General features: G+C 38.6%; 1 protein-coding gene across 1 annotated transcript; it reads right to left on the bottom strand.

Annotated features, from left to right (window-relative positions):
- Positions 1-27,077, bottom strand: LOC122661926 (RNA-binding protein 208-like). Its single transcript, XM_043857443.1, has 12 exons — positions 26,808-27,077; positions 25,520-25,581; positions 25,054-25,156; positions 5,866-5,942; positions 5,327-5,388; positions 5,120-5,207; positions 4,729-4,804; positions 3,221-3,251; positions 2,980-3,099; positions 1,696-1,781; positions 1,374-1,547; positions 1-547 (listed from the first exon to the last, which is right to left on the bottom strand). Exons 1-12 carry the CDS (start codon positions 26,913-26,915, stop codon positions 224-226), a joined length of 1,311 nt encoding a protein of 436 aa, XP_043713378.1. The 5' UTR covers positions 26,916-27,077; the 3' UTR covers positions 1-223.
- Positions 27,078-27,334: the final 257 nt, after the last annotated feature.

Genomic DNA, 27,334 nt, shown 5'->3' with positions numbered 1-27,334 from the left:
AGAAAAACAACCATGAAACAACGGTTGTCAGACCTGAGAATAGATATTACAGCACCCAACCTTTACATGGTTAACTCCAAGTCCAGGGACATCCGAAAGGAGATATTTTTAAAACATACATAAAAGTTGAAAACAAAAAAGATGAAAATTCTGACAAATTCAGCAAATTGAAAAGCACCTAGAAGACGTGAACACTCTCACTCGCACCTGCCTCCTCGTGATGTCAGTGGTAATACATGAGCTGCTGGCCTGACGAGTTGTTTGGATAACCATCATACATGGCTTGTGATCCACCAGAGTTCAGACCCATGGAAGCCTGGGTTGCAGCAAGACTGTGCTGCCCAGCCAATTGCACAAGAGCCTGGCCTGACATGCCAGAGCCTGCAGCAACCTGGCTCAAGGCAAGCTGACGCTGATAAGCCAATAACTCTGCTGGTGAGTAACCCTGGTTCATTCCAGGAGTCGTGAGGATCTGGAAGGGAGGTACTGGAGGTGGCAGTGGGTTTGATGCAGTCCCTGGAGGAGTCGGCTTGCTACCCCATGAGCACTGCATTCACAAACAAAATTTAAAAAAAAAATTAAGTAAAGATGCATCTGGGAATACATGCAATGGTATGCATCTGACCCAAGCCCAGACCTGACAATCCACATTTATTTCAACAGGTTTCAGCCTTTAATATCAAAGAAAGGTTTGTCAGGAAATTTTGTCCAGTAATATCTAATAGAGAGGAAAAAAAGAGGTCCAGCATCACGTGAATCTCTGGTCTTCATTTGAAACTAGTGGAGCATGAACCATGAGATGGTTGATCCAACAGTAAAGGTTCAGAGTGTACCATAAAGAACACAGTCCCACCAAACTCCAACCCTCTCTATTCCATTTAGGAACACAGGACAAATATGGATCTCCAAGCCTGACTTTGTGTAAGATTTGTATCCAATCCAGAATCAACCTCTTTCATGGCCTATCCAGGATGCTACATGACTGATAACTAAGATAACAAATAAAGGTGAAGGTATCAGATGATAATTGCAATTAACCCATGTGTTTCCATCTGTACAAATGAATGCAGTTAGGTTGGATGGATGGGGTCATTGGTTTAAAATGAGGATCTTCTAGAAAGCAACAATAAAAACATTTCCCTATCATGAACTAAACTTATCCTGATAACAACAATAAAAGAATAATGAATACAAGCTACTGAAGTTGGTGGTACCCCTGCCAATAGGAAGCAGGGATCTCAGGAAATCATGGGATTGATTTCCTGCTTCACTAGTTGAGGTTAATTGGTAGTGGTTAAATATAATACATCTTTCCTGTACCCAAAAAAAACTAATCAATAATGGAAAACATCCTTAAATAGTGGCTTTTGTACCTTCATGGACTTTCCACAGACTATCTTCCCATTGGCCATTTGAATGGCCAAAGCTGCTTCCTCATGTGTATGGTACCTTACAAACCCAAACCCTTTATCCCTTTGGACTCGCACTTCCTCAATAACCCCAGCTCCAAGAGCATGAAACTGACGATGAAGTTCAGTTTGAGTCACCTGGGAGTGGATGGGGTACAAAAGAATAGAAAAAAAAGAGGAAGAAGAGAGCGAATCAGTTGTGAAAATAGAAACATTATGCTACAGATACAAGTACCACATAAAAACATAGACATGTTTTACTCTGCTTTCTTTTTACTTTAAATACCTCATGAGCAAGGTTGCCGACATAGACAGTAGTGTATGCTGGATTGTTTTCTGGCGCCTCCTCATTGGTGTTCTCCATACCTCCATCTACAATTAATAGACAAAATAATTAGTCAGTCCTCGTCACTTGCAGGCTTGTCTCACTTCATGGCTATATTGCCACAATCTAGTAACGAAGAATTTCTTCAATCTGAATCTACCATGCTTTTTCTACTTCTCATTTAAAAATTGTAAACTGTTAACAACCTGGAGGTGTTGACTGAGTCTCCATCTAAATAACAAATATGAGACGAGAAAAAAATAGCTTTCTTTTTGAATCATGACAGAAGGTCTTGCGGAAAATCTCCTACAACCATAGTTCGAAAACTCGGCAAAATTTTGGTGAAATTTAAAATATTTTGGTAGTTTCGACACGTCCAAGTCTAAACAGGAAGCAAAACGTGATAAGCACTATTTCACTGAAATTTTGCTCATTTCGTCGAAATTTCGTTCAATTTGTTTCGATATTTTGCATATTTCGGCCGTTTGCCCCCGAAATGGCCAAGTGCAACTCATGGGGAAAAAAATACATTGTTCAGCAAAATTTTGCTAAAAGTTCGGTCTTTCGTTTGTCTCGGTCCAACCGAAACAGCGAAATCAAATGAGTTTTCAAACCTTGCCTACAAAAACAGTTCCATATTTTGAGGAGCCTGAATGTTGAAAATAATTTTCTGCAGGAACAAGGGGTTGAGATGCACAGAAGGTATTGGGAATGAACCTCGTGACTTGCAAAATCAAACACATTAACCTGACAGATTAGATACAAAATCCTCTTTAAGGCATTCAATGGTTGTTATCATTCTCCTCAAGCTTAACTCCTAACCTCACCTATATATAGCATGGGTTTCCTCTTAACCCAAGTTAAGGCAAATGCAATGTTTAAAGGAACTGTAGAACTACATCTGACAAAGCATTTATGACAACCAAAATATCACTTATTAGGCCTCCCCGACAAAATAATACCTCTGCACAAAATCTTTGTGATTAAGCACAGTCCCACTTACTCTTTTTTTCTTCAAATTATCTCACAAGATTTATTTCCTTCGAAATAAATATTATTTACAAATATATTAGTGTTCCAAGTTGCAATTACTGTTTTAAAGTGTTTTACACAGCTGCATTTAGAATGAAGCATCACCTTACAAAAACTCATAATATTTCAAGACCAAGCACTCAATACCGCAACAATGTCTATGCAGCATTTAAGGTGCTATTCTTAGCATAATAGAAGTGACTAGATGCACACCTGAAGATCCATTTGTAAGTACAACTGCATTTTGGTTATCATTATTCTGCTGCTCTTCAGGGAGGCCAGCTCCTTTAGTTGCCCAGTTGCATCTTATTTGCCTATTCCCTAGCCATTTACCTGTGGCGAAGGAGGAAGAGGTTCAAACCTGAGCAACACATCATGTAGCATATTTCTATGCACCCTTAAAGCACAAAGAAAAATTGCATAAAATAAATTTGTGTTTGGATGCATTGCTCACCAGTCATTTCATTTATAGCCCTTTGTGCATCCTGCAAAACAGCCCCAAGAGAAAGGCATTAATATTTCATGTTGTTCAGCAGAACTTTTACTATTTTCCAGCGTCTGAGAGAATGATATAAATGCTATAAATGCTCATATGTCAAGGAATTCAGTTTGATTAGACTAACACTTTTCTTTCTTCCAAATCTGAACTAACAAATGGTAGGATGGGCCAACTATTTGTCGCCACAATTTTTTTCAAAAAAAAATAGGGGTGCAAATCTAATTTCTCCACCTCATTTCATTCTTTGACATCATTACCAACAAGATTTCAATGAGATAGGAAGGGATTTTGAGAGTTCTGTTCACCACAAAAGGTAACTCCTGAAAGATCCATTTTCTTTCAGATTTTCTCTATAATTTCAACAAAAATGCATGAATAACTACAGAAAAATGGATGAGTTGATCAAAAGAAGATTTGGTGAAGACCCATTTTTCCTAAAATTAAGGTTTAAAAACTCTTTCAATAAAAAAAAGGATGTACACAGTGCATGAGGCTCCCACCACTGTGGGCTCTGGGGAGGGTCATATTGTACACAAGCCTTACCCCCGCTTCACAGAGAGATTGTTCCCAACTCAAACCTGTGACCACTAGGTCGCAATGGAGCAACTTTAACGTTGCACCAAAGTCCACCCTCTTAAACTCTTTCAATACTCACATAATTATTAGTTATAATAGGGTGCCATACAACCTGATTTAGGTATCCTATTTTTTACCCTTTTTATTCTTTTCTTTTAAAAAACTAATTAAAGTGCAAAGAATAAAGAAAATTTGAAGACAATGTCTATTTTTCACAAATAAACAAGATATTCTATGAATACATGAAATTAGAGTTATGCAAAAAAAATTTAGCATGAATGTATTTTTCACATATAATTATCAAAAAAATAGATAACCAAACAGTACTTTTATGGGGATAATTAAACAGCGCAATACATTATATTATTAATAATTAAATATTATGTTGTTTCATCATATAATGATCCATTTATATGTTTATTGACATTAACTAACAGTTTTTATTTATGATTAAATAATTAGAACTTATTTCTTTGGACCAACAGAAAAAATTGAAGGGATCGAATCAAAAATAGATGATAAGAATAAACAATGTAATCATGTATCAAAGGTTCTGATGTGTTTTTAGAACTTAATGTGTTGCAATTCTCTATCCTTCTCTATTAGTCAAAACTGGCACGACAAATCATGTACTTAGGTTTTGAAACCATAAAACCACTTTGGATTGTTTCTTGTATCTACTCACTCCTATATGTTTATTAATGCTTATATAACCATCCCCTAATGTTCCACAGCAAAATATGTAGACCTACCCAAATTTTGACTAGATTTTGTAGATTATGGCAAAAAATATTTTTCACTTTGCCAAATGGGTGAAATCACCCCTCGTCGTGAAATTGGAACCTGAGGCTTGGCATATGCAAAATTGATAAAGATACGAATATCACCTGCTGATTACGGAAGGAAACAAAGCCAAATCCTCTTGACCGGACAGTCTTATGATCCCACATAACCCTTGCATCTCTGCACAGTAAATTGATTAGTGACCATTCACATTACGTGTTCCCCTAGCAATGGTAGATCTAAAAGTACCTTGCTCCAATAAAGACAAACTTATGAAGTAACACCACCCCACATTAGGCAAAAGGGTGTACCCAGTGCACGAGGCTCCCGCCAGTTTCTAGACCCAAACCCATGACAACTTGGTCACAATGGAGCAACCTTACCGTTGCACCCAGGCCCGACCTCTACCACCCCACATTTGGCAATGAATAAAAATGCCTAATGAATAATAATGCTTAAGAAGTGTGTTCACACACAAAAATAAAAGGAACTTACGAACAACTGGGATACACGGAGAAGCACGCAAATAGAGTTGCATCAGTAACCTCTGGACTCAGATCACCAACGAAAATATTGAAGTGCCCTGATGATGATGATCATGTAGAACAATTAAAGGCCAGTTCAATAAGGCAGAAGGGGTGAAATGGGCAGTGTATAAGCAATGAAACAATAGGTAAAAGCAGTAAAAGAGCAAACAAAAACCTGAAGTATCCTCTCTCTGCCCACTGGCGTATGCCCAGTTTACCTTAATTGCCTGACCATAACTGCAAATGAAATAATCAAAAGTCATATTAAGCCATAACTAAACCACCACATGAAAATGTAATATAAAAAACCCTGGTTGTACCACAAGCAATTGGTACTTTCTTTTGGACAACAAATTGAAAATATAAAAAACCCTGGTTGTACCACCAGCAATTGGTACTTTCTTTTGGACAACAAATTGAAACAACTCTACTGTCTCATAACTGTAGCACTAAGACGCAAATTATGGCACAAAGTAATGCTCACTAGGAAAGAGCACAGAATGCAAAAGGTAATTCTCACTGAACTCTCTTTTCACAATAGAATTTGCCACCAGCTCCTTCAAATGAAGCTACACAAATTCTAGAACATTCAAATAGGGCCCCTAGCCATTTAGATCAGTAATAGCACCAAGTCCCCCGCAATAAGCAGTATAAATTTTTAGAAAGCCCAAACAGGGTCCTAGCGATTGAAGCTAATACAATAGAGAATCTTACAGTTGGCGTCCGTGCAACGTCATTATCGCATAAGCTGCAGCCCTACGATCATGGTAGTCCACAAAGCCAAAAGATGACTGCAAAAGAAAAAAGATGGAACAATCCAAGAGTCACAAGTAGATAAAATACAATGTGAAGTTTACAATTCATAGACAACAAGCACAAGATCAGGAAACCCTTATGGTTGCAGTGGTCAAACTTAAGATTGTTTGCTCAAGTAAAACAGTCCAACCATAAAAGCCACAAAAACTCACAAAAATGTACTGAACACACAAAATAAATAATAAACAAATAAAGGCGAACTGAAGTGTACAAGACACGTGCCTTAGTGAAGAGTCACATGGAGTGCACCTCCCCCCAAGGGGTGGCACACACCTTACACTGCAGATGCCCCTAAAGCATTTCAGATGCCACTATGCAAAATATACCATCCTTGTTAAAAGTTTTGCTGATCACAGGCTCAACTAAAATTCATTTAAGCTGAAAAGGTCTCAAGTTCTGCTTTACCCATGTGCACCACAACCTATAAATATATATCGCCAATGAAACTAATCTCTCTCACAGACTCATAGAGAAGCACTACAGAGGAATTTCGTCGGCTTAACCACATCCATTGGGATTATCCAATTTATATGCATCAAATAAACAGAGTAGGAAAAGGGGCCATTGCTTAGAGCAATGGTAAAAGATTCAAGCTGCCAGGGAAAATTCCAGGGTTCAAGTCCTGAGGGAGGCCACTTCACGCAAAAATGTCAAAGGTTAGAACTGACTCCAAACTCACCCCTCCCAGGACCCCACGCACATAGGAAGGAACAACACTGGGTAATGGCCTTTCTTAAATATAGAGAGTGGAAACAAATATTTAGGCAAAAGAACAGTTGAGAAACAGATGATTTTGAGTGATTGCCTGTCCACCTTACAAGTGAGACGAGAAGCAAACATGGAACCTCACATCTCTGAGAATCTGTGATGTAGTTCAGAAGAACAAGAAAGCCAGTAACAAACTAGACCAACCAAAAATGGACTAATATGTGTAATTTTTTTTGGTTTACTTTTGTAATGGGTCAACTCTATAAGCCCAAATATTAGGGATTTAAGTCCTATACGGGATTAAGTAGTTATTTTCATTTCTTAGTCATTAAGAATATAGATTTCTATATTTTGGGGTTTCTATTTCCTTGTAATTTTTATTTAGTTGCTATTTTGTAATTCCCTCCATTAGCCAAGGAGAGTTTCCAACACAAGTATTCATGCTGGAATAACCCTAAATTCTAGTGTAATTGGCTAATCAAGTAGCCTAATGGGTTATATGGGCCATGGGCTTAGTATTTTTATGTTTTCTATTGTAATAGCTCTAATTTGAAAGCCCATATATGAGGGATAAGTGACCCATACGAATTTAACCAGTGTATCTAGTTCTCTAAAGTTGTGAAGTCTTGAGGACATCAATAGGTTTTTGGGGATGTCAATAGGTTAGTTTCGTTGTTAGTTGTGAAAGACCTTGAAAATGAAAGGGTCATTTAATACTTTGAAAAGAGTCCAATGTAAGCCCTTGGAATTGTAAGGGTCACTAAGTCTAAGAGGAAGTACCAATAAAGGTCTAGAACACTCCAATCCACTCTATAAAAGGAGGACAACAGAATTTTAATGAAATCTTGGTTGTGGTTTTTGACAATGTCTGAGAAACAGTTTAGGAGAGAGTCCTATATGAGGTGAGAAACCCTGAGGTGAGAGACTCTACCATCTATCCCATCTTCTTCCCCTATTCTCCCAATAGATACCCCTGTTTTATTTATTGCTCTCACTTCCCTACAATCCTATCTAGTAAAGATTCTGATTCTTTTGCCAGGACCGAACAAGGATCTCACTATTTTGGAATCAGAGCATGTAGGGAAGTCCAAATAACCCCAGACAAGCACCCAGAAATCTTCAACTTGCTGATCTCATGAGGTGATGACAACACAGCTCATTGAACTGTGTGATCACATGACTGCTATCGAGTACAAGTTTCAAGCCAATTATGGGCACTTGACGAAGTTCTGCCCCCAACACCCAAAGAATGCTATCATGGCAGCCATTGATGCCAATCCAGAAATGGAGTTCTATGATGGACTTCCTCTTACGGAGGAGGTTGAGGAACAACCTATTGATGATGATGACAGTATAATAACCCATGACACTCATGTCTTATGTTTGGTTCCATCAATAGAGATTACTGAGGACGACAGTGGTGAGGAATCTAAGGCGTATGCTACTACAATGGAAGCTGAAGTGGAGGGTGAAGAAGTCGACGATTAAGTTACATGACACAACTTGGGTACATCTGTTACTCTTGATGATGGTTGCAACGTTGCACACATCGAGTTGGTGATTCCACCCGAATACTTTGAAGAGAAAGCTCTCAAGGTTGAAGACTTCATTCCTAAAGTTCCCACATCACCAGTGGTTACCATGGGCTTAGTATTTTTATGTTTTCTATTGTACTTGGCCTTTTTTCAAAACCCATGTATGAGGGACAAGTGGCCCATACGAATTAACTAGTTACTTGTATCTAGTCCTCTAAAGTTGTGAAGTCTTGGGGATGTCAATAGGTTTTTGGGAATGTCAATAAGTTAGTCTCATTGTTAGTTGTGAGAGACCTTGAAAATGTAAGGCTCATATAATATTTTGAAAAGTGGACAAATGTAAGTCCTTGGAATTGCAAGGGTCACTAAGTCTAGGAGGAAGTACCAATGAAGGTCTAGAACACTCCAATCCTCTCTTTTTCTTAGGATCTGCCTGTAAGCTAATGGAACAACAGAATTTGAATGAAATCTTGGTTCTGGTTATTGACACTGGCTGTGAGAAACAGTATAGGAGAGAATCCTATATTAGGTGAGAGGCCTAGGTATGAGTGAGAGACTCTACCATCTATCCCATCTTCTTCCCCTATTCTCCCAATCAATACCCCTGTTTTATTTACTGTTCTCACTTCCCTACGATCCTATCTCGTAAGGGTTCTGATTCTGTTGACAGGACCGAACCGGGACCTCATCACGGATGTGTTGTTCTCCACCCAATTAGGTACACTCGACCAGAATTCTGACTTAATCTGAGAAGCCTGCTGTGAGTTGCAGAAATTCTCTTATTTCTGGTTTAGTTACAGCCCTGTGATCCTGGCTATTCTTGGTTGTCCTCATCACGAGCAATAGGTGATTAGGATTCCATCAATCTGATTGTTACTTACTGAATTTTCCTAAATCTGGTCTTTTCACTTCACCGTGGTTTTGGTTTTCAACTGAGTTCCAGTTTACTTGCTTATGTCAGTTTCCTATTTGTAACAGGAATCCAATCACAGTTGGATTTCCTGGTCTATCATGTCAAGACTTAGATAAGGATTGATTCTGATTGGTTTGAATCAATCATGTTTCAATTTCCAGCAAGTCTATATAATAGTGTAAAGGCCAAAGAGCATCTCACAATTTTTATGTTGAATAAAGCTTGGCTTTTGCTCCAATGTTTTGTGAGATGCAACAACACTTGGGAAGATGCTAAGGTAAGGTTGGAGGGATTCCAATCTGGTTCCAAGTGATAAGCTTGGTAATGTAGAAGAGGTTCAAGTAAGAACCACTCTACTGTAGGATCGATGTTAGGTTGCAGCGGAACATCAAACACTTAATTGATTGGAGAATAAAAGGAGAAAAGGGTAGAAGAAGATGGATAGAAAGATAGGGTTGGACTTCCTCAGTCCTAGGTCTTTCACCCACAGCTATCTCAGCTGTTGAACAGGGGATTCTCTCCCATAACCGAGTGCAAGCAATTGCCTCAAAATCTCATTCATTAATTCATTCTCAATCTATTACAATAGCTGCTTATTTATTGACTCAGACCATCTTACAAAATTAGAAACTAAAAAAAAAACAACTAATAAAACTTAGCAACTAACTGAAATTAAAAACTGAATGGAAATAGAAACTACCTAGAGGCTTCAGCCTTGGACAACCAACAATAGCAACTAATAAAATTAGAAACTACTCGGCAACAAACTGATAGGCAGCAGTTGAAGTTGCCTGGTCAAAGACTCCTTGCTGGGAATTTCGAGCAGCCCTTTTTGGGAATTCTAGAAGCACAGCCGAGCTGGCTCAATGGCTGGCTTGACCTGGTCCAATGCTGGCCCAATAAACTTGGTTTGATGGGGTTGTGACACTGTTCACATGTACACTAACGTGAACAGTAGTTTGGTCTTTTCTTCTCCATGTTTTGATCTACATCAACTCTCCCCCACTAAAAAGAAACTCGTCCTCGAGTTTTATAGAATTTAGGGACAAGTTTGGTGTGGTACACATCCAGTTTCAACCCAAAACAATACTCCAGCAGCTCATAAACATTCCCATTCCAAAAATGGAAACAAATTAGAATTCTCAATTCTCTACGACATCTAGACGATGAAATATTTTCAGGAAAAAGCAAATCATAATGATTTTCGCCTCCATTCCCAAGCATATTTTCATGTCTTGCAATGGATAGTAGTAGCTAATTCAAAGGCTGAAAGGGATCTGTTTGAACCAGAACTGAGACTGGAGAGGGGGGCGAATCCCACATATCTTCGAGACGGGGAGCTTTCTCTTCAACAAATTCAAGTGGGATCATGAACTTAGGTGATCAACTTCAATATCTTCCGTCGTATCCATGTGGTCTTCTACAATTGTGTCTTCGACCTCTTCAAACTTCGATGCAACATGGAGATCTTTTGGTTCGTCTTCCTGGTGGTTCTCAATCTGTTCAGTTGATGTTTCATCCTTCTCTATTCAAACTCGAGCTCTTTAAGTCCGTCCTTGTCATTCACAGTCTCCTCAGTGGTTTCTTCAACCACCTCGTCAACTGTAGTGTCAAGTTCCACATCGTCTACTGCCTCAACTTTGCTTGCTTCAAATTCTTCAATGTAAGCCTCGACATTCAAAACATCAAGGGTTGACTCTTCCTTGACGACTAAAATTTCTAGAGCATCTTCAACATTAACCTCAACTTCATGTTCTGGTTCATTGATTGGAGGTTTCTTCTCTTGTTGCTCTTCCTTATTCAAAACTTCAACGACTGCCACAGTAGCATCCGTTAGATGTGGAGAGCGGTGAGGGACCAAATGTGACTTTAATCATTTGCTCAATAGAAGCCATTTGATCTTTTAGTTGCTTCATGCTCTCTTCAAGTGTAAATAGCTCTTGGGGGTAATCTTGTCAAAGGGAGAGCTTTCTGTGCATATGTTCCGATAGGTACTTGTTCTTCAACTCGTACTTCATCTCTTCCCAAGTCCTAGGCATAGTTGTCAAGGCGGCAAGGCAACCCAAGACGGTGGAGGGGTGTCTAAGCGCTTAAGCGATAAGCCACCCGTCTAGGCGTTGCCTAGGCGACCAAGGTTCCCCTCTTTTCTAGAATTATTTAGTATGGTATAATATGTACCTTATATCATCAAAAATCAACATTAACCCACATCAAGTCATCAAAAATCAACATCAAGTCATCAAAAATCAACATTAAATCACATCAAGTCATCAAAAATCAATATTAAGCCACATCAAGTGATCAAAAATCAACATAGAAATAGAAGACAACAGAACTGAAGAAGCAAGCTATTGGAAGTTTGAAACAATCAAAACAGACATTTGGTTTATATGTTCTTGGAATTGATCATTTTCAGGCATACCTAGCCTCACATTGGTTTATACTGTTCTTAGAAAATATGATCTTATCAATAAGTAATTAACCTGCTCTCGATTTAGAGAAATGTTTTTGTTCTCTAAGAAATTTGATTCATCAAATGATTTTATTTTTACATGAGATTATTTGTATTAGGTAGAGCACAAAACCAGCTTTCCAACAAATGATTAAATCTGATTTATATTGAAGGAGTTATAATATGGTAAGAACTTATTTGGTGTGAGCGAATGTTGTCAAAATCGCTCTGAATGAAAATATTTTTTTAAATATCAAAACAAATGAAAATTTTACCGTACTTTTGGTTTTTAGCAATGTTTTACCATATTAAGATTTATGGAATTTTTAGATTTGAGAAAAACCTCTGTAGTTGAAAATTTTCACATACCGCCAAAAATCGAGTTCTTGTTCTTGAACGGGGGGTTGACTTTTTATCCTAATTCGATACCAATTAAACCAATGCAAGGCACCCTAAAAAAAGGCAGCAGCCGCCTAGGCACCTAGAAATCTGTCTGGAGACCTAGGCGACGCCTTGGTGACGCCTTGACACTATGGTCCTAGGTTAACATCTTCTAGCTTTGAGTCTCTCCTAATGGAAGTTCCGCCATTGTTTAGCATAACTAGTATATTGGGAGTAAACAAACCTAAGCTTCTGGTCCTCAGTCGGGTTGTACCAGTCAAAATATTCCTCTACAGAATCCAACCAATCAAGGAAGAAGAATAGATCCCTCTGTCCAGAAAAAGAAGGAACTTCCGACTTCATCTTCCTTGTATTAACATCAATCCTAGAGGTGATAAGCTCTGATACCAAATAATGTAGAGTCGGCATCTCTACCAAACTCGAGGAAGAATTTTTTTTTCCAAGATGAGGAGAGTTGATGTAAATCGAAATATTCGGAAAAAAAGACCAAACACTATTCACAATATTGTTCATGTGAACAGTGTCACAGCCCATATTTGCCTTGTGTGGGGATGCTTTTTAGAAGATCTTGTAGGCCTATCAAGTGGAGAAAGCTTCTATCTTAATGCTGCCAAAGTTTAGAAATTCATATTTAGAAAGTGGGGCTTAAATTTCTAATTTCAGTTTGTTACTATTTTTAGTTTGTTCTCCAAAATAGAAATATGGCAACTAGATTTTATAGGATTATAGGTTTTACGAATTAGTAGTTTCCTTTTCTAGATATATTTATTTTCTTCATTAGATTGGGACTGAGTTGCTTTGTAATTGGGTTATTATATAAAAGAGTATGAGGCTGAGGACAGAGATTGAAGAGAAAAGAGTTATGGTTGAAGCTGTGAGATGTGGCAACTGGCAATGGTGAGAGAGTGGGTGAGAGACCCTGGGTGAGAGGATGATGGACTGAGAGAGCTGATCCTATCTTCTTCTTCTTCTTCTTTCATATGTAAAAAAAAATAAAGCAATAAAATTTCAGTTATATTCAATTAGTTCTTCCTTATTGTGTTGATCCTGGCTGCAATCGATCTCTCACTGGCACTTCCCTGATTCGAGGTCGACTTTTGCATTACTTGGTCCATATCATTCTACTTCTCTTTCTTGCTTCATCTTATTCATCATCAGATCAGGTCAGTATTTTCTGGTTTCTGTTCTGTTTTGCACATTCCTTACTCGCTGGAATTTAAATTTCTCCATTGTTTACATCAAAGATTTCAAAGTTTAAATTACTTTGCTTCACAAGCCCAATCTACCAACAGATGACATCAATCCCGATTCCCCGTTCTTGTCTTCAAAAACCCTCCATCTTTCATTCCACACCACCCAAGATAAAGCATATATAGTCTAATGTCATACAATACCATCTCTACGAGAGGACAGAATATCTAACTATAAAATTAACTGCTGATGGTGTGAACATCAACCATAACCAAACAGGCCCAAATAATGGCACCATGAAACCACAGCCACCTCACATTCTAGAAACATATGATGGCTGTCTTCCTAGTTTTAAAATACAGATAGCATGCACTGGCCAGCAGAGAACCTCTAATTTTAAATGGAGAATTGTACGGAAGGAGCACTCTGATGATAGAACACATGTAAGGGCCCACTTGAGAAGGAGATGGCACTCTTCAGATATGCCTCACAAATTTTATTAATGTACACGACAAAACTATAGATGCAGCAGTTAAGAAGATTGAGTTTACATTATTTTTCCCTATTCTCCATATCATTCACAAATTTTGAGCCCCAAATTTTTGAGAGCACACACAATGTTTGGTGCATGCTCTCATATCCATATGCTCACTAGAAATGAAGACAATACACCAAGATTTACAATAACCTTAATGTTCTATAACAAAGCCCTCTAAAACTATTCTTTAAACTGTAGGTTCCAAGAGTCACATGAAATGGAGTTACCTCAATAAACGAAGCAATTGACCATACACAATCAGAAAGGTCAAAAAACCAAGGAAACCTCTAACCAAATGAACCTACCTCACCAAAGGTTACCAAAATCCTAATTGCAACCCATTACCAACACTGACCCTAGAGTGTCCCTTAATGACTGGAAAAATTATTTTAGTGTTGATGCGGAACCCAGGGTTCGAAATTCTGTATTATTCGCCATGGACCCATTCGAATAATAAACTCAGACAGTGAGTGGATGGAAATTCCATATTTAATGAAATTCAAACTAACAAGGGAAGGAACAAAATAGGCATTGTAGCAGGTGAAAGGAGTGTTATAAGTTATGAGGGCAATCTGGGAATTAAAACTGTAACAGAACAGAACCCTAGACTACCAGAACCGAGAAGATGAAGAGAAGACATGAAGAAGAGGAAACGGGGACTGTTTAGAGACTAATGGTCGAACTTAACAGTCCCCCCTCACTGCCTTTATTTACATCTTTAGAGTACAAGGAAGGACTCATAATCATGTTAGGATCCATAAACATAGACACATTAGGAAAATAGAAACTAGACTAATTCTAGTTACAAACCACAATAAGAGACCATATAGGAGGAATCTCTATTAGACTATAGGAATATTCTAATCGAGATTCCCTTCAGCCCTACATGGCCGATATACTTCAACAAAAACTAAATTAAAGACTAAAGGGATAAAAGGGGAGAGGAGGGGTATTATTGGAAAGGGGGTTTCCTCCCCTTCACTATGCCTAGTGAATCATAACGCTTCACTATTTGCCACATGGCAGTACATGGGTTAGTCCATGCAATAGAGGACAAGGCAAGCATTTCATTGGTACAATTTCAGCTTAAAATGAGTAGCTAAAATTACAAAAGATGCCATTTTGTATTTTATATAAATCTCCATTTGATGGCATTTTGATCATTTTACTAAAATCAGAGTTTGAGCAACTTTCCTTGCGTTGGACTAAAACTTGACCATTGAGATGTATGTGGGGTCCTCTATCTAACCCATGCACTGCCAAGGGGCAAATAGTGAAGCGTTATACTTCACTAGGCATAGTGATGCCTAGAAGAACCCTACTGAAAATCAGAAAGGGTTAAAAGTTCAGAATAAGAGATTTTAGGAATGATGTGACTTGTCATTAATGATAGAGGTCCTCTTTGTTTATAATGAGAATTACAGCCCAAGGGCAACATGGTAAAACAGGAAAAAAATAAAACCTTGAAGACAAAGAGAAAATATTCCAATCCCAAGGTTCTCAACTCTCTCCCTCAAGTTGATACAAATATATCAAACATGCCCAACTTGGAGATTAGTGGATGGAACATCTTACAATTAGACCCTTGGTGAAGACATTAGCTAACTGATTCTCATAACTAACAAAAGGAATGCAAATCACTCCTCCCTCAAGCTTTTCTTTGATGAAGTGTCTATCGATCTCCACATGTTTGGTGCGTTCGTGCTAAATAGGAATAGTTAGCAAAAAGGGGAACGACAAAAAAACGGAGTCTTAAAGTACGAGTTTTAAACGGTAAAAAATTGCAAACGAAGAATCAAATAAAACGGACAAAAAAACAGAGAACGGTAATAAACGGAAAACGGACGGTACGGGTTTTAAACGTTTATATCTCAAAAAAAGGGAACCAAAAAAACAAAACTATTCTCATATAAATTGAGGATTTTGTTTGAAATACATGTTTCTATTTTCGGTATCCATGCATTGACCTTGAGTTGAAGGTGATATCATGAAAAATGTAGCCCTCGAGTCATCTTTACATTGGTAACAGAATCAGGCCGATCAGAGTTCGGGAGAGAGATATGTTTAGTTAAGTCCAAGGTCTTATAAAAGCCAAAAAAATGGGAACGTGTTTTAAACGTGTTTCAAACGCGTTTAAACTGGGAATGCATGTCGTTTGCTGTTTTTTACCGTATGTTTGAGAAACATACAGAAAAACGTGTTTAAAACAGTAAAAAATAGGAACCTCCATTTTAAACGCGTTTTTGCTAACAATGAACAGGATTATAAGCAATATTGTTGGCAGCCTTGTTGTCACAATAAAGGCGCATAAAGGCACATAGGATCTTCAGAATTGATTCCCAAATCACTCAAAAATCCCTTAAGCCACATAAGTTCACAAATTCCTTGTGAACTTATGTGGCTAACTGCTTCTCAGAACCAACAAGGAATGCAGATCACTCCTCCCTCAAGCTTTTCTTTGATGAAGTGTCTATCGATCACCACATGTTTGGTGCGGTCGTGCTGAACAGGATTATAAACAATATTGATGGCAGCCTTGTTGTCACAGTAAAGGTGCATAAGATCTTCAAAACAGATTCCCAAATCACTCAAAAATCCCTTAAGCCACATAAGTTCACAAATTCCTTATGCCATTGCACGGAATTCAGCTTCTACATTAGAGCGAGAGACAACTGATCGTTTCTTACTACTACGCCATGTAACTAGATTTCCACCAAGGAAGGAGCAATAACCAGAGGTAGATCTCCTATCATCAATGGACCCTGCCCAATCAAAATCAGTGAATATTTCCAGTCGAAGGGTCCCATTATTGGAGAAGAGAATACCTTTTCCAAGAGCAGACTTCAAATATCGTAGTACACAACTGACTGCTTCAAGATGTCATGGGATCATGAAGAAACCGACTGACAATGCCCACAACATAAGCAATATTAGGTCGAGTATGAGACAGGTAGATCAACCGCCCAACCAATCTTGGGTACTGTTCTCTATCAACAGGGTCCCCCCATACTACTGCACAATTGGTGATTAACTTCAATGGGAGAATCAGCAGGCTTACACCCTAACATGTCGACGTCTTGAGGAAGGTCTAAGACGTATTTCCGTTGGGAGATGAAAATGCCCTTAACTAACCTTGCCACTGCAATCCCAAGAAAATACCGAAGAGGACCCAAATCCTTGTTTTCAAATTACCCTGCAAGTAGTGACTTTAAATGAGATATTTCATCATCACTGTTCCCAGTATTCACTATATCATCAATATATCATCAACATACACAATGAGAGCGGTGATTGTGATCGGCCTAACTTTGACAATATCCAAATTTTTGCATGGCTTTTAGAAATCGACCAAACTAGGCCCTGGGAGATTGCTTGAGACCGTATAAGGATTTCTTCAACTTGCAGACATGGACAGTAGCTGAAGGACAAGAGAAAACAAGAGGGAGATCCATGTAAACTTCTTCAAGATCTCCATTCAAGAAGGCATTCTTAACATCTAATTGTCGGAGATTCCAACCCAAATAGGTAGCACAAGTTAATAGTGCTCTTACATAGATCGAGAACTAGCGAGATCTCGGTCAAGCTCTCGGTTATTTAAGAAGGCGAGACGAGATAGGATACGATATTTAAAAGTACATAATCTCGATTGATATCTCGGGTCGAGATCTCGGGTCGACCCAGATCTCGACCCATCTAACTCTTTAAAGTATACAAAACTCGATAAAACTCAACAGAACTCGATCGAGTTTTGCGCAGAACCTGTTTTCTTCTCCTTTTGAACTTCAAGACTTGGTTGTGAGTCATTTTGGCTCTGGATTGGAAGTTATAACTTGCCGGAGAGTTGATTCAGCTGCACATTTGAAGGATTCAACTACACATCTTCAAGATTCATCTCACATTTGAAGGATTTTTGAAAGGTAAACTATTTTTCTCCAAATCTATTTTTTTCAAAAAAAATTGTTCAAACCTTTGTAAATTCATGTCATTTTAAGATATATTAAATAACTTTGGACGATCTATCACTTTATGGAGTCCAAATTTTTTCCTGTTATTATTTTTTTTATTATATTTTCTGCAAAATAAAATAATTTTTTTTTTTTAAAATGAGAAAATAGGATGAATAGTGATTGTTTGAAAGTGATTTTCATATATGTTAGACAACTTGGGATGCTCTACCACCTCATGGAGTCATTTTGTTTTTTCATCCATTAAAAAAATTATTTCATTTTTTCAGAATTAATAACTATATTATTAAAATTTAAAAAAATATATAATATTAAGGAAAAATACCCGTTTTTGTTGGAAAATTATGTATAACATATATACATAATGTCCAACTTCAAATAGTGTCAAATACATCATTACAATATAATGTTTTATACTTTAAGGTATAAATATTTTTAATAAAAATTCTAAATTTTATTTTTAATTAAGAAATAAATATTAGGGTTAGGGGATACATAAGAGAAAGCTATTTGATTGTTCTAGTAGCTTGACATTATGTTTAATAGTTACAAATACAATACTTTAAATCTTTAATACATTACTTTAAGTCTCTAATAGTTACTAATATATGCTTTTTATGTAACAGTGTAAAAAGTAAGACACTTGATACACAATGGGGGACTATGTTGATATAACATGGCAACATGGAGTCCCGATGTTTGAGGATAAAAAGAAGTCTAAGTGTAACTATTGTGGAAAGTTGCTATTTAGAAGAGCCACTAGATGAAAGCAACATTTGGCTGGTACAAGTACGGATGTTACCACATACAGAAATGTTCCTTACCGAGTACAGCAGGCCATGGCACAACACTTGAGAGGAGGACGAGCAAAGAAAGCTGAGAGGGAAAGGCAACAAAGAGAATTTGATGAGGCAATGCTAGAGAGGCCTGGTGTAGAGATACATGGGGGAGATGATACTAAATATAGAGCTTCACATGGTGAGTTCGAATCAGAGGCTGAGTGGAGAATGTACCAGCAGACTTTAGCAAAGAGTAGACAGTTTTCATTTTGAGAATATGAGAGCATATGAGCAAGGAAGAGGAGCTGGTGGATCTGGCTCAGCTGCACCAGAGCAACAAGATGAGAGGATAAGCACTGGCACAAGAAAGAATCCTTATATCCCACCATCCCCAACCCGCTACGAGTACATTCCCCAGATCCCATTTTTAGTAGGATCCAACTATTTTTAGGCAACAAGATGCCCACCAGCCAACCATCCCGCAAGTGTTTGATGGTAAACAAGAGGAAGCACGGAAGCCTTTAGCAAGTTCATGTTCTACAATGGCATCCCCGCAAATGAAGCACAGGGAACATACTATCATTCATTCATTCCTTGACGCTGCAGGGAAGGCTAGCCTAGGATGGAAGGGGCTCACACCACACGAATTATATAATGTATATTTGCCTAAGGAGGTAGATGAACTGAAATCGTACATTGAAGGTCTGAAACCAAGGTGGGAGATGTATAAGGTTACCCTTATGGTTGATAGTTGGACTGGACCTACTAGACAGTCCATTATCAATCTCATGGTGAGTTGCAATGGGAAGACAGTATTCTTAAAGTCTGTCGATGCATCGAAGCATATAAAAGATGCATCATACTTATATAAGGAACTAAAGCAAGTGGTGGATGATGATATAGGAGCAAAGAACGTTATCCAAATTGTGACGGATAACAGTTCTAATTTTAAAAAGGCTAGAGAGAAGTTGATGAACAAGAAGAGTAAGAAGACCACTTCTTTTAGTCTCCGTGTGCAGCACATTCCATTAATCTAATGCTCAAGGACATGGGGAAGAAAACTTTGGTGGCAAGTATGATCAAGAGGGCAAAACAAGTGACCACATTTGCATATAACCATGGTTGTGCTTTAGCCATGTTGAGGGAAAAATGCAACGGCGATTTAGTGAGACCTGGTGTCACTCGATTGCCACCAATTACATTGCATTAAAAAGCTTTCAGACGAAGGGCAGCACAAGAGACCATTGCAAGTGACTAATTCTAGCAGGACTTGCATAAGTTGTTACCATATTAGAGCCAGTGGTGGCAATACTAAGGATGGTTGATACAGAGAAGAACCTTACCTAACCCCACATTTATGTTGCCCTTCAAAAGATGAAGGAAATGATCAGAGCTACCATACCCCGAAGTGCAAGGTCATACGTTAACATCATTGATGAGCGGTGGGAGAATCACTTGAGCCATCCATTGCATAAAGCTGGTGAGTTCAACACTTCAACATACTTACATTTACATATTCAAAAACTCAAAAACATTAAATCACTAACAAGTTATATTTGTGGTTTCCACTTTACCAGCATACTATCTGAGTCCAAAGTATCAGTACTCGCATAATCTTAGGCTAGACACAGATTTGTTAGTGGCAGTTCAAAATGTTATTGAGAAGTTGGAGCCCAATGCAACGATATTTATAATGCTTAAAGTTGTTTTACTATTACTTGAATGTTTTGCTTGATTTCTATTACTAAATTATGTCATTTATGTGTAGAGTAGGGTATTTTAGTACATCGTCGCCTACCAACTTAAGGTCTAATATAGAAGTCCTAGTTGGACTTTGTTTTTGCAGAATATGATAATGCCATTGTGTTTAAATGGCCTAAAATAGACTGAATACCAAGTTTCAGACCCAAACTAGGTCTAAAACCCACCGAGTTGAGGTTTCGAGTTCAAAAAAAACAAAATGCACCAACTCTTTTCCCAAGGTCGAGATGGGGTCGAGTTCCGAGTTTTAGTACCTTGCTCATACTGTGTTCATCTTTGCTATAGGGGTGAAGGTTTCTTAGTAATCAATCCCATAAGTTTGGGCGAAAACTTTTGCGACCAAGCGTGCCTTGTATCTCTCAACAGTGCCATCAGCTCTCTGCTTGATTGTGACTACGCATTTACAGCCCACTAATTTCTTCCCCACAGGGCGAGGAGTAAGTTCCTAGATACTATTTTTATCTAAGGTTTGCATTTCTTCTATCATGGCAGCCTTCCACTTTGGATTGTTGATGGCTTCCTTCCAATCCTGTGGAATTGACACAGAGCACAAAGAGGAAACAAAGGCCCGATAAATGGGTGATAAAGACTCAGAAGAAATAAAATGGTTAATGGGATGTTGGGTACATGCACGAACCCCTTTTCTCAGAGCAATGGGGCGGTCATCAGGAGCATTGCAATAACAGGTACAGAATTAATAATAGGAGAGATGTTACCTGATGGTGAGGGCATATCTGGTGAAGGTGCCACAATGGGTAATGGTTGAGAACCGTCCATGATTTCCTTCCGCCAGGACTTGGTACGAGTGTAAGTTATCAAATCTAGAACAATAGGAGGGGTTCGGACCGAGGTCTCCCCAATCTCCCCTGAACAGAAACAGGTAGTGGAACAGGTAGACTATCAACTACTAGAGTGGGTAAAGACAACTCTTCTTCCTCAAGACTCTCCCCCTAAAGAGGTGTCATGAAATACGGTTCGAACTCATGAAAGGTTACATCCATGGTGATATAGAGGCTATGAGGAGGATGATAACATTTGTAACCCTTCTGAGAGGTCAAGTATCCCAAAAAAATGCACTGAATAGCACGAGGATCCAGTTTGGAACGAGGGAGAAGAATTGTGGGCGAAGCAAATGCACTCAAATATTTTGGGAGGCAGAGAAGAAGCAATTGTGGGATTCAGTAGGAAAGAACTAGGTGTTTTAAAATTAAGAACACTAGAGGGAACCCTATTAATGAGGCAGGCAGCAGTAAGGATAACATCTCCACAATAGGTTTTAAGGACACCAATAGTGAACATCAAGGCACGGGTCACATCCAGGAGAAGACGGTTTTTCCGTTCAGTGATGCCATTTTGTTCTGGAGTCCAAACACAGCAAGTCTGGGAAAGAATTCCATGGGAGAGAAGATACTGTTGAAAGGTACCATCCAGTCCTAGAAGACTGGCAGCAATAAGGAAAACATCTCCACATGAAGTTGTTCTAAACCACAAATTTTAACCAAATCCAGAAATTAAGAACGTAAAATGTGAAAACTAGGGTGTGTCCCAAGCAGCGATGCCAATGGTGAAGTTTGGTCAATACACTATCAGAATAAAGAGTGTGAGCAGAAGACGGGAGAGGTGTGGTTGGTGGAGATCATAGTTGTCACGGTGTCTCGATGACCCAAGGCGGTGGAGAGGGTCCAAATTCCAAGTGACACCAAATAGGCGGCCAAGGCGACCGCATAGGCAACCGACCAAGGCGCCCAAGTCTACCAAGACGTCACCTAGTCAACGCCTTGACAACTATGATGGAGATTCCAAGCAGTAGAGACCATCATGGACTCGACCATACCCAATCGTTGCATCCATCACCAGATCTTGAAACAAACAATGAGTAGAAAAGAAATGCATAACAATTCAACTCAGTAGTCAGGCGATAAATAGACAATAAATTTGCACATAGATTGGGAACATTTAACACAGAAGAAAGAGAGAGATGGGACGAACAATTAACTAAACCTTTACCAAAGATGGAGGGTCACAGCGGAGAAGCACAACAACCAAGGGAGGGTCACGGCAGAAGAAGGCACGACGACCAAGGGGTCGTGGCGGCAGCAGTGAGGGAAACCAAGGGGGTCACAGCTTGCAGCGAAGGAAGCGTGGCAACCAGGAGGTGGGTCGCAGCAGAGCAGGCGCAGCAACAGAGGAGGGTCGCGGCGGAGCAGGCAAGGCTCGGCCGTGCAAGCGAGGAGCGCAACCAATAAAGGTGGGTCGTGGCAGACGACGAAGGTGAGCCGATCAGAGGCAGGGTCATGGCAGTGAATCCGGTACACCGGAAAAAATGGAAGAAGGCGCAGGAAGAGAAAGGCTAGTAGAGAATGGTTCAGGTTTCGTGTACCATGCTAGACGAGGAGGCGGTGGCCCCCAATGGGTGGTGGTGGTGGTGGAGAAGAGCAACGCGAAGGACAAAAAAACTTTCTGGGGTTTCGGGCTCTGTTACCAAGTTCAGAATTAGAGATTTTAGGAATGATGTAACTTGTCATTAATGACAGAGGTCTTTATTTATACTGATAATTATAGCCCAAGGGGAAAATAGTAAAATGGAAAAATATAAAACCGTAAAGACAAAGAAAATATTCCAATCCCACGGTTCTCAACATTAAAGAAAACAATCACGTTTTGGGTTGTCTTTAACTTTACGACAAGAACAGGTCGCGGAAGACCAGATTCGTTTCGATGGGAAGATAATATTAGAAATAAAGAAAGTAAAATAAAGGAAGAAGAACTGTAACTGAGACAAGGGAGAGAAATTCAGAGGAGAGAGGGAAGGAAGAGAGCACAAACTCACAACTCTTAGCAGCAGCACCAAACCAAAATTTCATTTAATATTCCATATCTCCAGAGAATCGTTGGTACATGTTGTTATATAGAATTAAGCAAAAGAAATCCTAAACCTATCCTATAACTGAAAACAAAAGTTAATTTTAAGTCTTATCTGACTCATCAACAGGAACAAAAAGAAAAATACAATATAAATCAAACTCTAAGACTAGAAATAGAGTTCCAAGCTAACTTGGACTCTCAATCCTATGTAGCTGGCACCAATAAAAAAAGAATTAAATAAACTTCATATGAAATAATATCTCATTAAATAGAAAGTATCCTAGACAGCCCAATTGAACCATAAAACCAGGTTTGGACCTAGTCGCCTTGCACTGGCTTTCCAGATCAAGCGAAGATGGTCCAACCATGGATGTGCACCTGCATCAAATGTTCTTCCAAATTTCTAATTCTCTCAGCATTGTATCCCATTCATCAAACTGCAACCCACATTTTGTTCAAAGCAGAGTACCAAAAAGATCAGTCACTCAGAAATCTGCACAACCATTTCAATGGTACAAGTGTTCATTAGAAAAATGTTGCCTACTACTAGCACCCCAGCTCTGTACATTTAACAAACCATTTCCCAGCTGATGAAATTTTCCTGTCACCAAGTTCAGTTAGGAAGTTTAGCATGATCTTTTCATTGTCAGCAGCCACTTTATTTGCAAACCTAAAAAAATTATGGAGAGATACAAGGTGAGATCAAGGTGGATTTAATTTAAGTGATTCCCCCAAGAAGGCAGATGTACTTCCACTTCCGAAAGGCAAGAAATTTTGGAATGTTTCTCAATAATTGGATCCCAGGACACAGATCTTACTTCTTAAAAAGGTCCACAGGAAAAACCCCAATGCCTGATAAGCCACACTTCCACAGGTCAACCTAAAATAGAAGCATAAGGGGTCAATTCCCAACCCCCAATGTTTGTTTCAGCTACCTTTGACTAATCTAAGTTTATCTTCAACCAAATGATTCCTTGAAAACATCGTAGGGTGTCCCTAAGATTTGTAACTTGGTCTCTCTACCCTCACTGAACAAGTTGTATCATCAGTTCATTAGAGGTGTGACACCTGCAGTACCAGTCCAACCTTAATCTTCTTCCAAACTCCAGCAAGCTGGCTCTGTCATAGAGGAAACATCTCCAACACTGAAGAGAAATGGGGAGAAGGACCAACAGACCTTAAACCCTTTTCTTTTAGCAGGAAAATGCTATGGGCTCCCCCTCTTTTCAGTTTTGCCACTACGCCCGAGAATCCACTTCCTCCCCTAATGTTTTCAGTTTCAATGTGCATCTTAATTGCTGCTATGAAACATTAGGGCAGCTCATAATTCAGTCCCATATGTGCTAACCAACCACCCAAGCTTTAAACCGAACATGACAACTGATGATTGACCTAGCCCAGCCCAATCACATCCCTTCCTCAATGCCTAGTTCTTTAAACATTAAATTTTCAATTGATCACTTCATAAACCTGAGGTTTAAAAAGAAACCAGGATGATCCACATCTCACTGATATATTATCATATTCTGAATCAGATCTATATAGTTTTTTTGATACATTTGAACAACTTGGGCTGTGGTGAAGAACCCCACAATTGGAGCCCTCTATGACATAAAGATTGAAAGCAAAATACATACAAAATTCAATCTGACCACTAATTTGGGATAATGTCAAATGGTATGCAATCTATCCCTTCAAAGCTCAGAAAATACTAAGTTTACTTGATGGAAGGAAGTTAAATAAGCCTTAAAGTAGGGTCTAAGAATACCAGACCACCTAAGAAGCTTGAGCTAGAATAATGGTACAGCCAGTTCAGCAACACCAATTAAATTAATGGTTTTTAAAAAAATACCAATACTAGTCCAAATATTTAAGCAATGGAGTGACTGGCTTCAATATTTCATTAGATTAAATAGAAGTAAATTATATGCAAAATAAAACATCAACTAAATGGGCTTCAGTAATTACTAATCAAACCTTCTCTTTTCTAATGAGCTTGCATCCTTCAAGTGGGCCGGTACTACTGAAAACCTCAGCAAGAAGGGTTTCAGTGACATTGACATGGATATTTCCTACATACCTGAAAAGCAAATACAATCAGAACTAATCAGCACGAAAAAAAAACACCTAGGATGTCAACCACATAGCTGAGAAAATTAAAGGTATGCCATATTATTTAGCACTTCCAAACTCCATGTTAATTAATCAATGGCTTATGAAGCCACAAAATAAATGGGAAGGAAACAGAATTCTTAGAAAGTAGAATAGCCCATTCTTGGACAAGAAGTCTTAGAAACAAATGACAGTAAAATTTCTCTCAAGCAATCTCTTAGAATAATGTGTTCACAACCCATGCCCCAAAAGCATAAAGAGGAAAAGAAGGGAAAAGAAAAACCCAAGAAGAGCCTCTCCCTAAAAGAAGAAAATGTTACATAGCACTCACACACTGCGGCATGTAGATGAATCAAACCCAGGAGGCAGATTTCCACTTGGAACCGGATCCATCTGCAAAATATAAAAGTAAAAAAGAAGAAACCAAAAGAAAAAATTCCTAACAAACCGAAAGAGGATGTCCTAGAAAGTCCAAACAAATTTCCAAAAACAAAAAGTAGGTCCTATAAATAATAAAAGATTCTGGCCAAGATCCCATGCCCTAAAGCTAACAAAGAGAAGAAAATAAGGAGCTGCAGTAGCTCAAAGCAAAGTTAAATGAATTCTAATGCAATACCAAGCAGAAAATACTAGACCAATTCAAAATGCTATGACAAGATAAATAAGACAATACAAATCCTACTCAAGAGAAACAACCTAAAAACCAAAAGGGAATAAATCAAAGACCTTCACTGCTGGATCCATTAATAATTAATCCACCAAACCAAACATTTAACGGACTAGCATTTGCTATCATGCAGTTGTGTAACACTGAACACCCTTGTCATTTAGCCATATATTATCATAAAGAAACCTAGAACAGATCTTACATGAGAAACACAAAATGTCATTTGGTATTAGGTCTCATACAGCCCAAATGCAGATTATTGTCATATGAGTTTGGATTCATCAGATGTGTAGGTTCCAACAAACATGCAAAATACACAGAACATTGACAAATATATCATGCCATTGCAGCTCCATGTGTGGGGTAGCCAAGGTGTGTCACTCCTTTCCCTATTACGATAAACATTAAATATTACAGAAAGTGAAACAACATTTCGGGCAAAGTAAACTGAATAATCAACAAAGAGCTAAAAACCTGAAGCAATAAGAACTCTAAAAAGGCATAAAGGTTAAAACAGACATGTAAAACAGAGCCAGACAAGCGCAATGTGTGAACAATATAGCAATTCATCTTAGTAAAAACGCAACTCTAATAAACTGACATTGTGCAAAGCCGGAAAAATTATCAGTTTCCAGATACAACCTTGCCCAAAAAAATGCGTTAAGAAAGTAAGAGTTTTGCTCAGAATCAAACAACCAAGATAATCACCATTGAGAAGGAAAGAAAGCAGATACCCCCCTCCCCTCATAAGAAATAAAAAAGGCTAGGGAAAAAAGAAATTAAATAAATCAAATCTTTCTCAAAAACAAACCATTAAAACTGCAGAGGTACTGAAAAAGAAGCTATTTCCATCAAACAGTTTTTCTGTTTTCCATAACAACCCAGAAACAGACACATTAAAAAAGGGAAAAGCCTCGTATTAAGAAAATAAAAGAGAACTAAAAGACCAAACCTGCGTCATAGCAGCGGCAAGTACGCCTGGGTGGTATAGCTGCTGCTGCTGAAGCAACGCTTGCTGCATCAAGGCTTGTTGCTGCTGCTGCTTCAATCTCTGCTGCATTTTCCAAATCCCCTCTCCTAATGATACCAAACAGCTTTAAAATGTCAAAAGAGGAGAGGAACGGGAAATCTAAAAGCCAAGACCCAGAAACTGTAACCTAATCCAAATCTATTTCCTAATTCAATTGGATCCAACGAAGAATCAAACAGTTTCTACCAAACCCCTTAAAAAAGATGAAAGGAAAGAGGAAGAGAGAGGGCAGGAGGGAGGAAGATACGAGAAGCAAAGATTTTCCCAAATCCTCCACTTATGATAATGGAAGAGATCTCTCTATGAATCGCTGTAATAGCAAAAGAGGGGTTTCAAAATCAAAACTTTGGAGAGGAAAAAAAAATAAGCCCTAGAAATCAGGGCTCGCTCTAATGCATTTACTCTTCTCTCTCTCTCGTTGAGACTTGAGACTGCAATTTCCAGAGTGA

Source organism: Telopea speciosissima, chromosome 5 (assembly GCF_018873765.1).
Source record: "Telopea speciosissima isolate NSW1024214 ecotype Mountain lineage chromosome 5, Tspe_v1, whole genome shotgun sequence".
NCBI lineage: Eukaryota > Viridiplantae > Streptophyta > Magnoliopsida > Proteales > Proteaceae > Telopea > Telopea speciosissima.
Note: the sequence above shows the minus strand (reverse complement) of the source record. Positions and strands in the feature narration are given on the sequence as shown.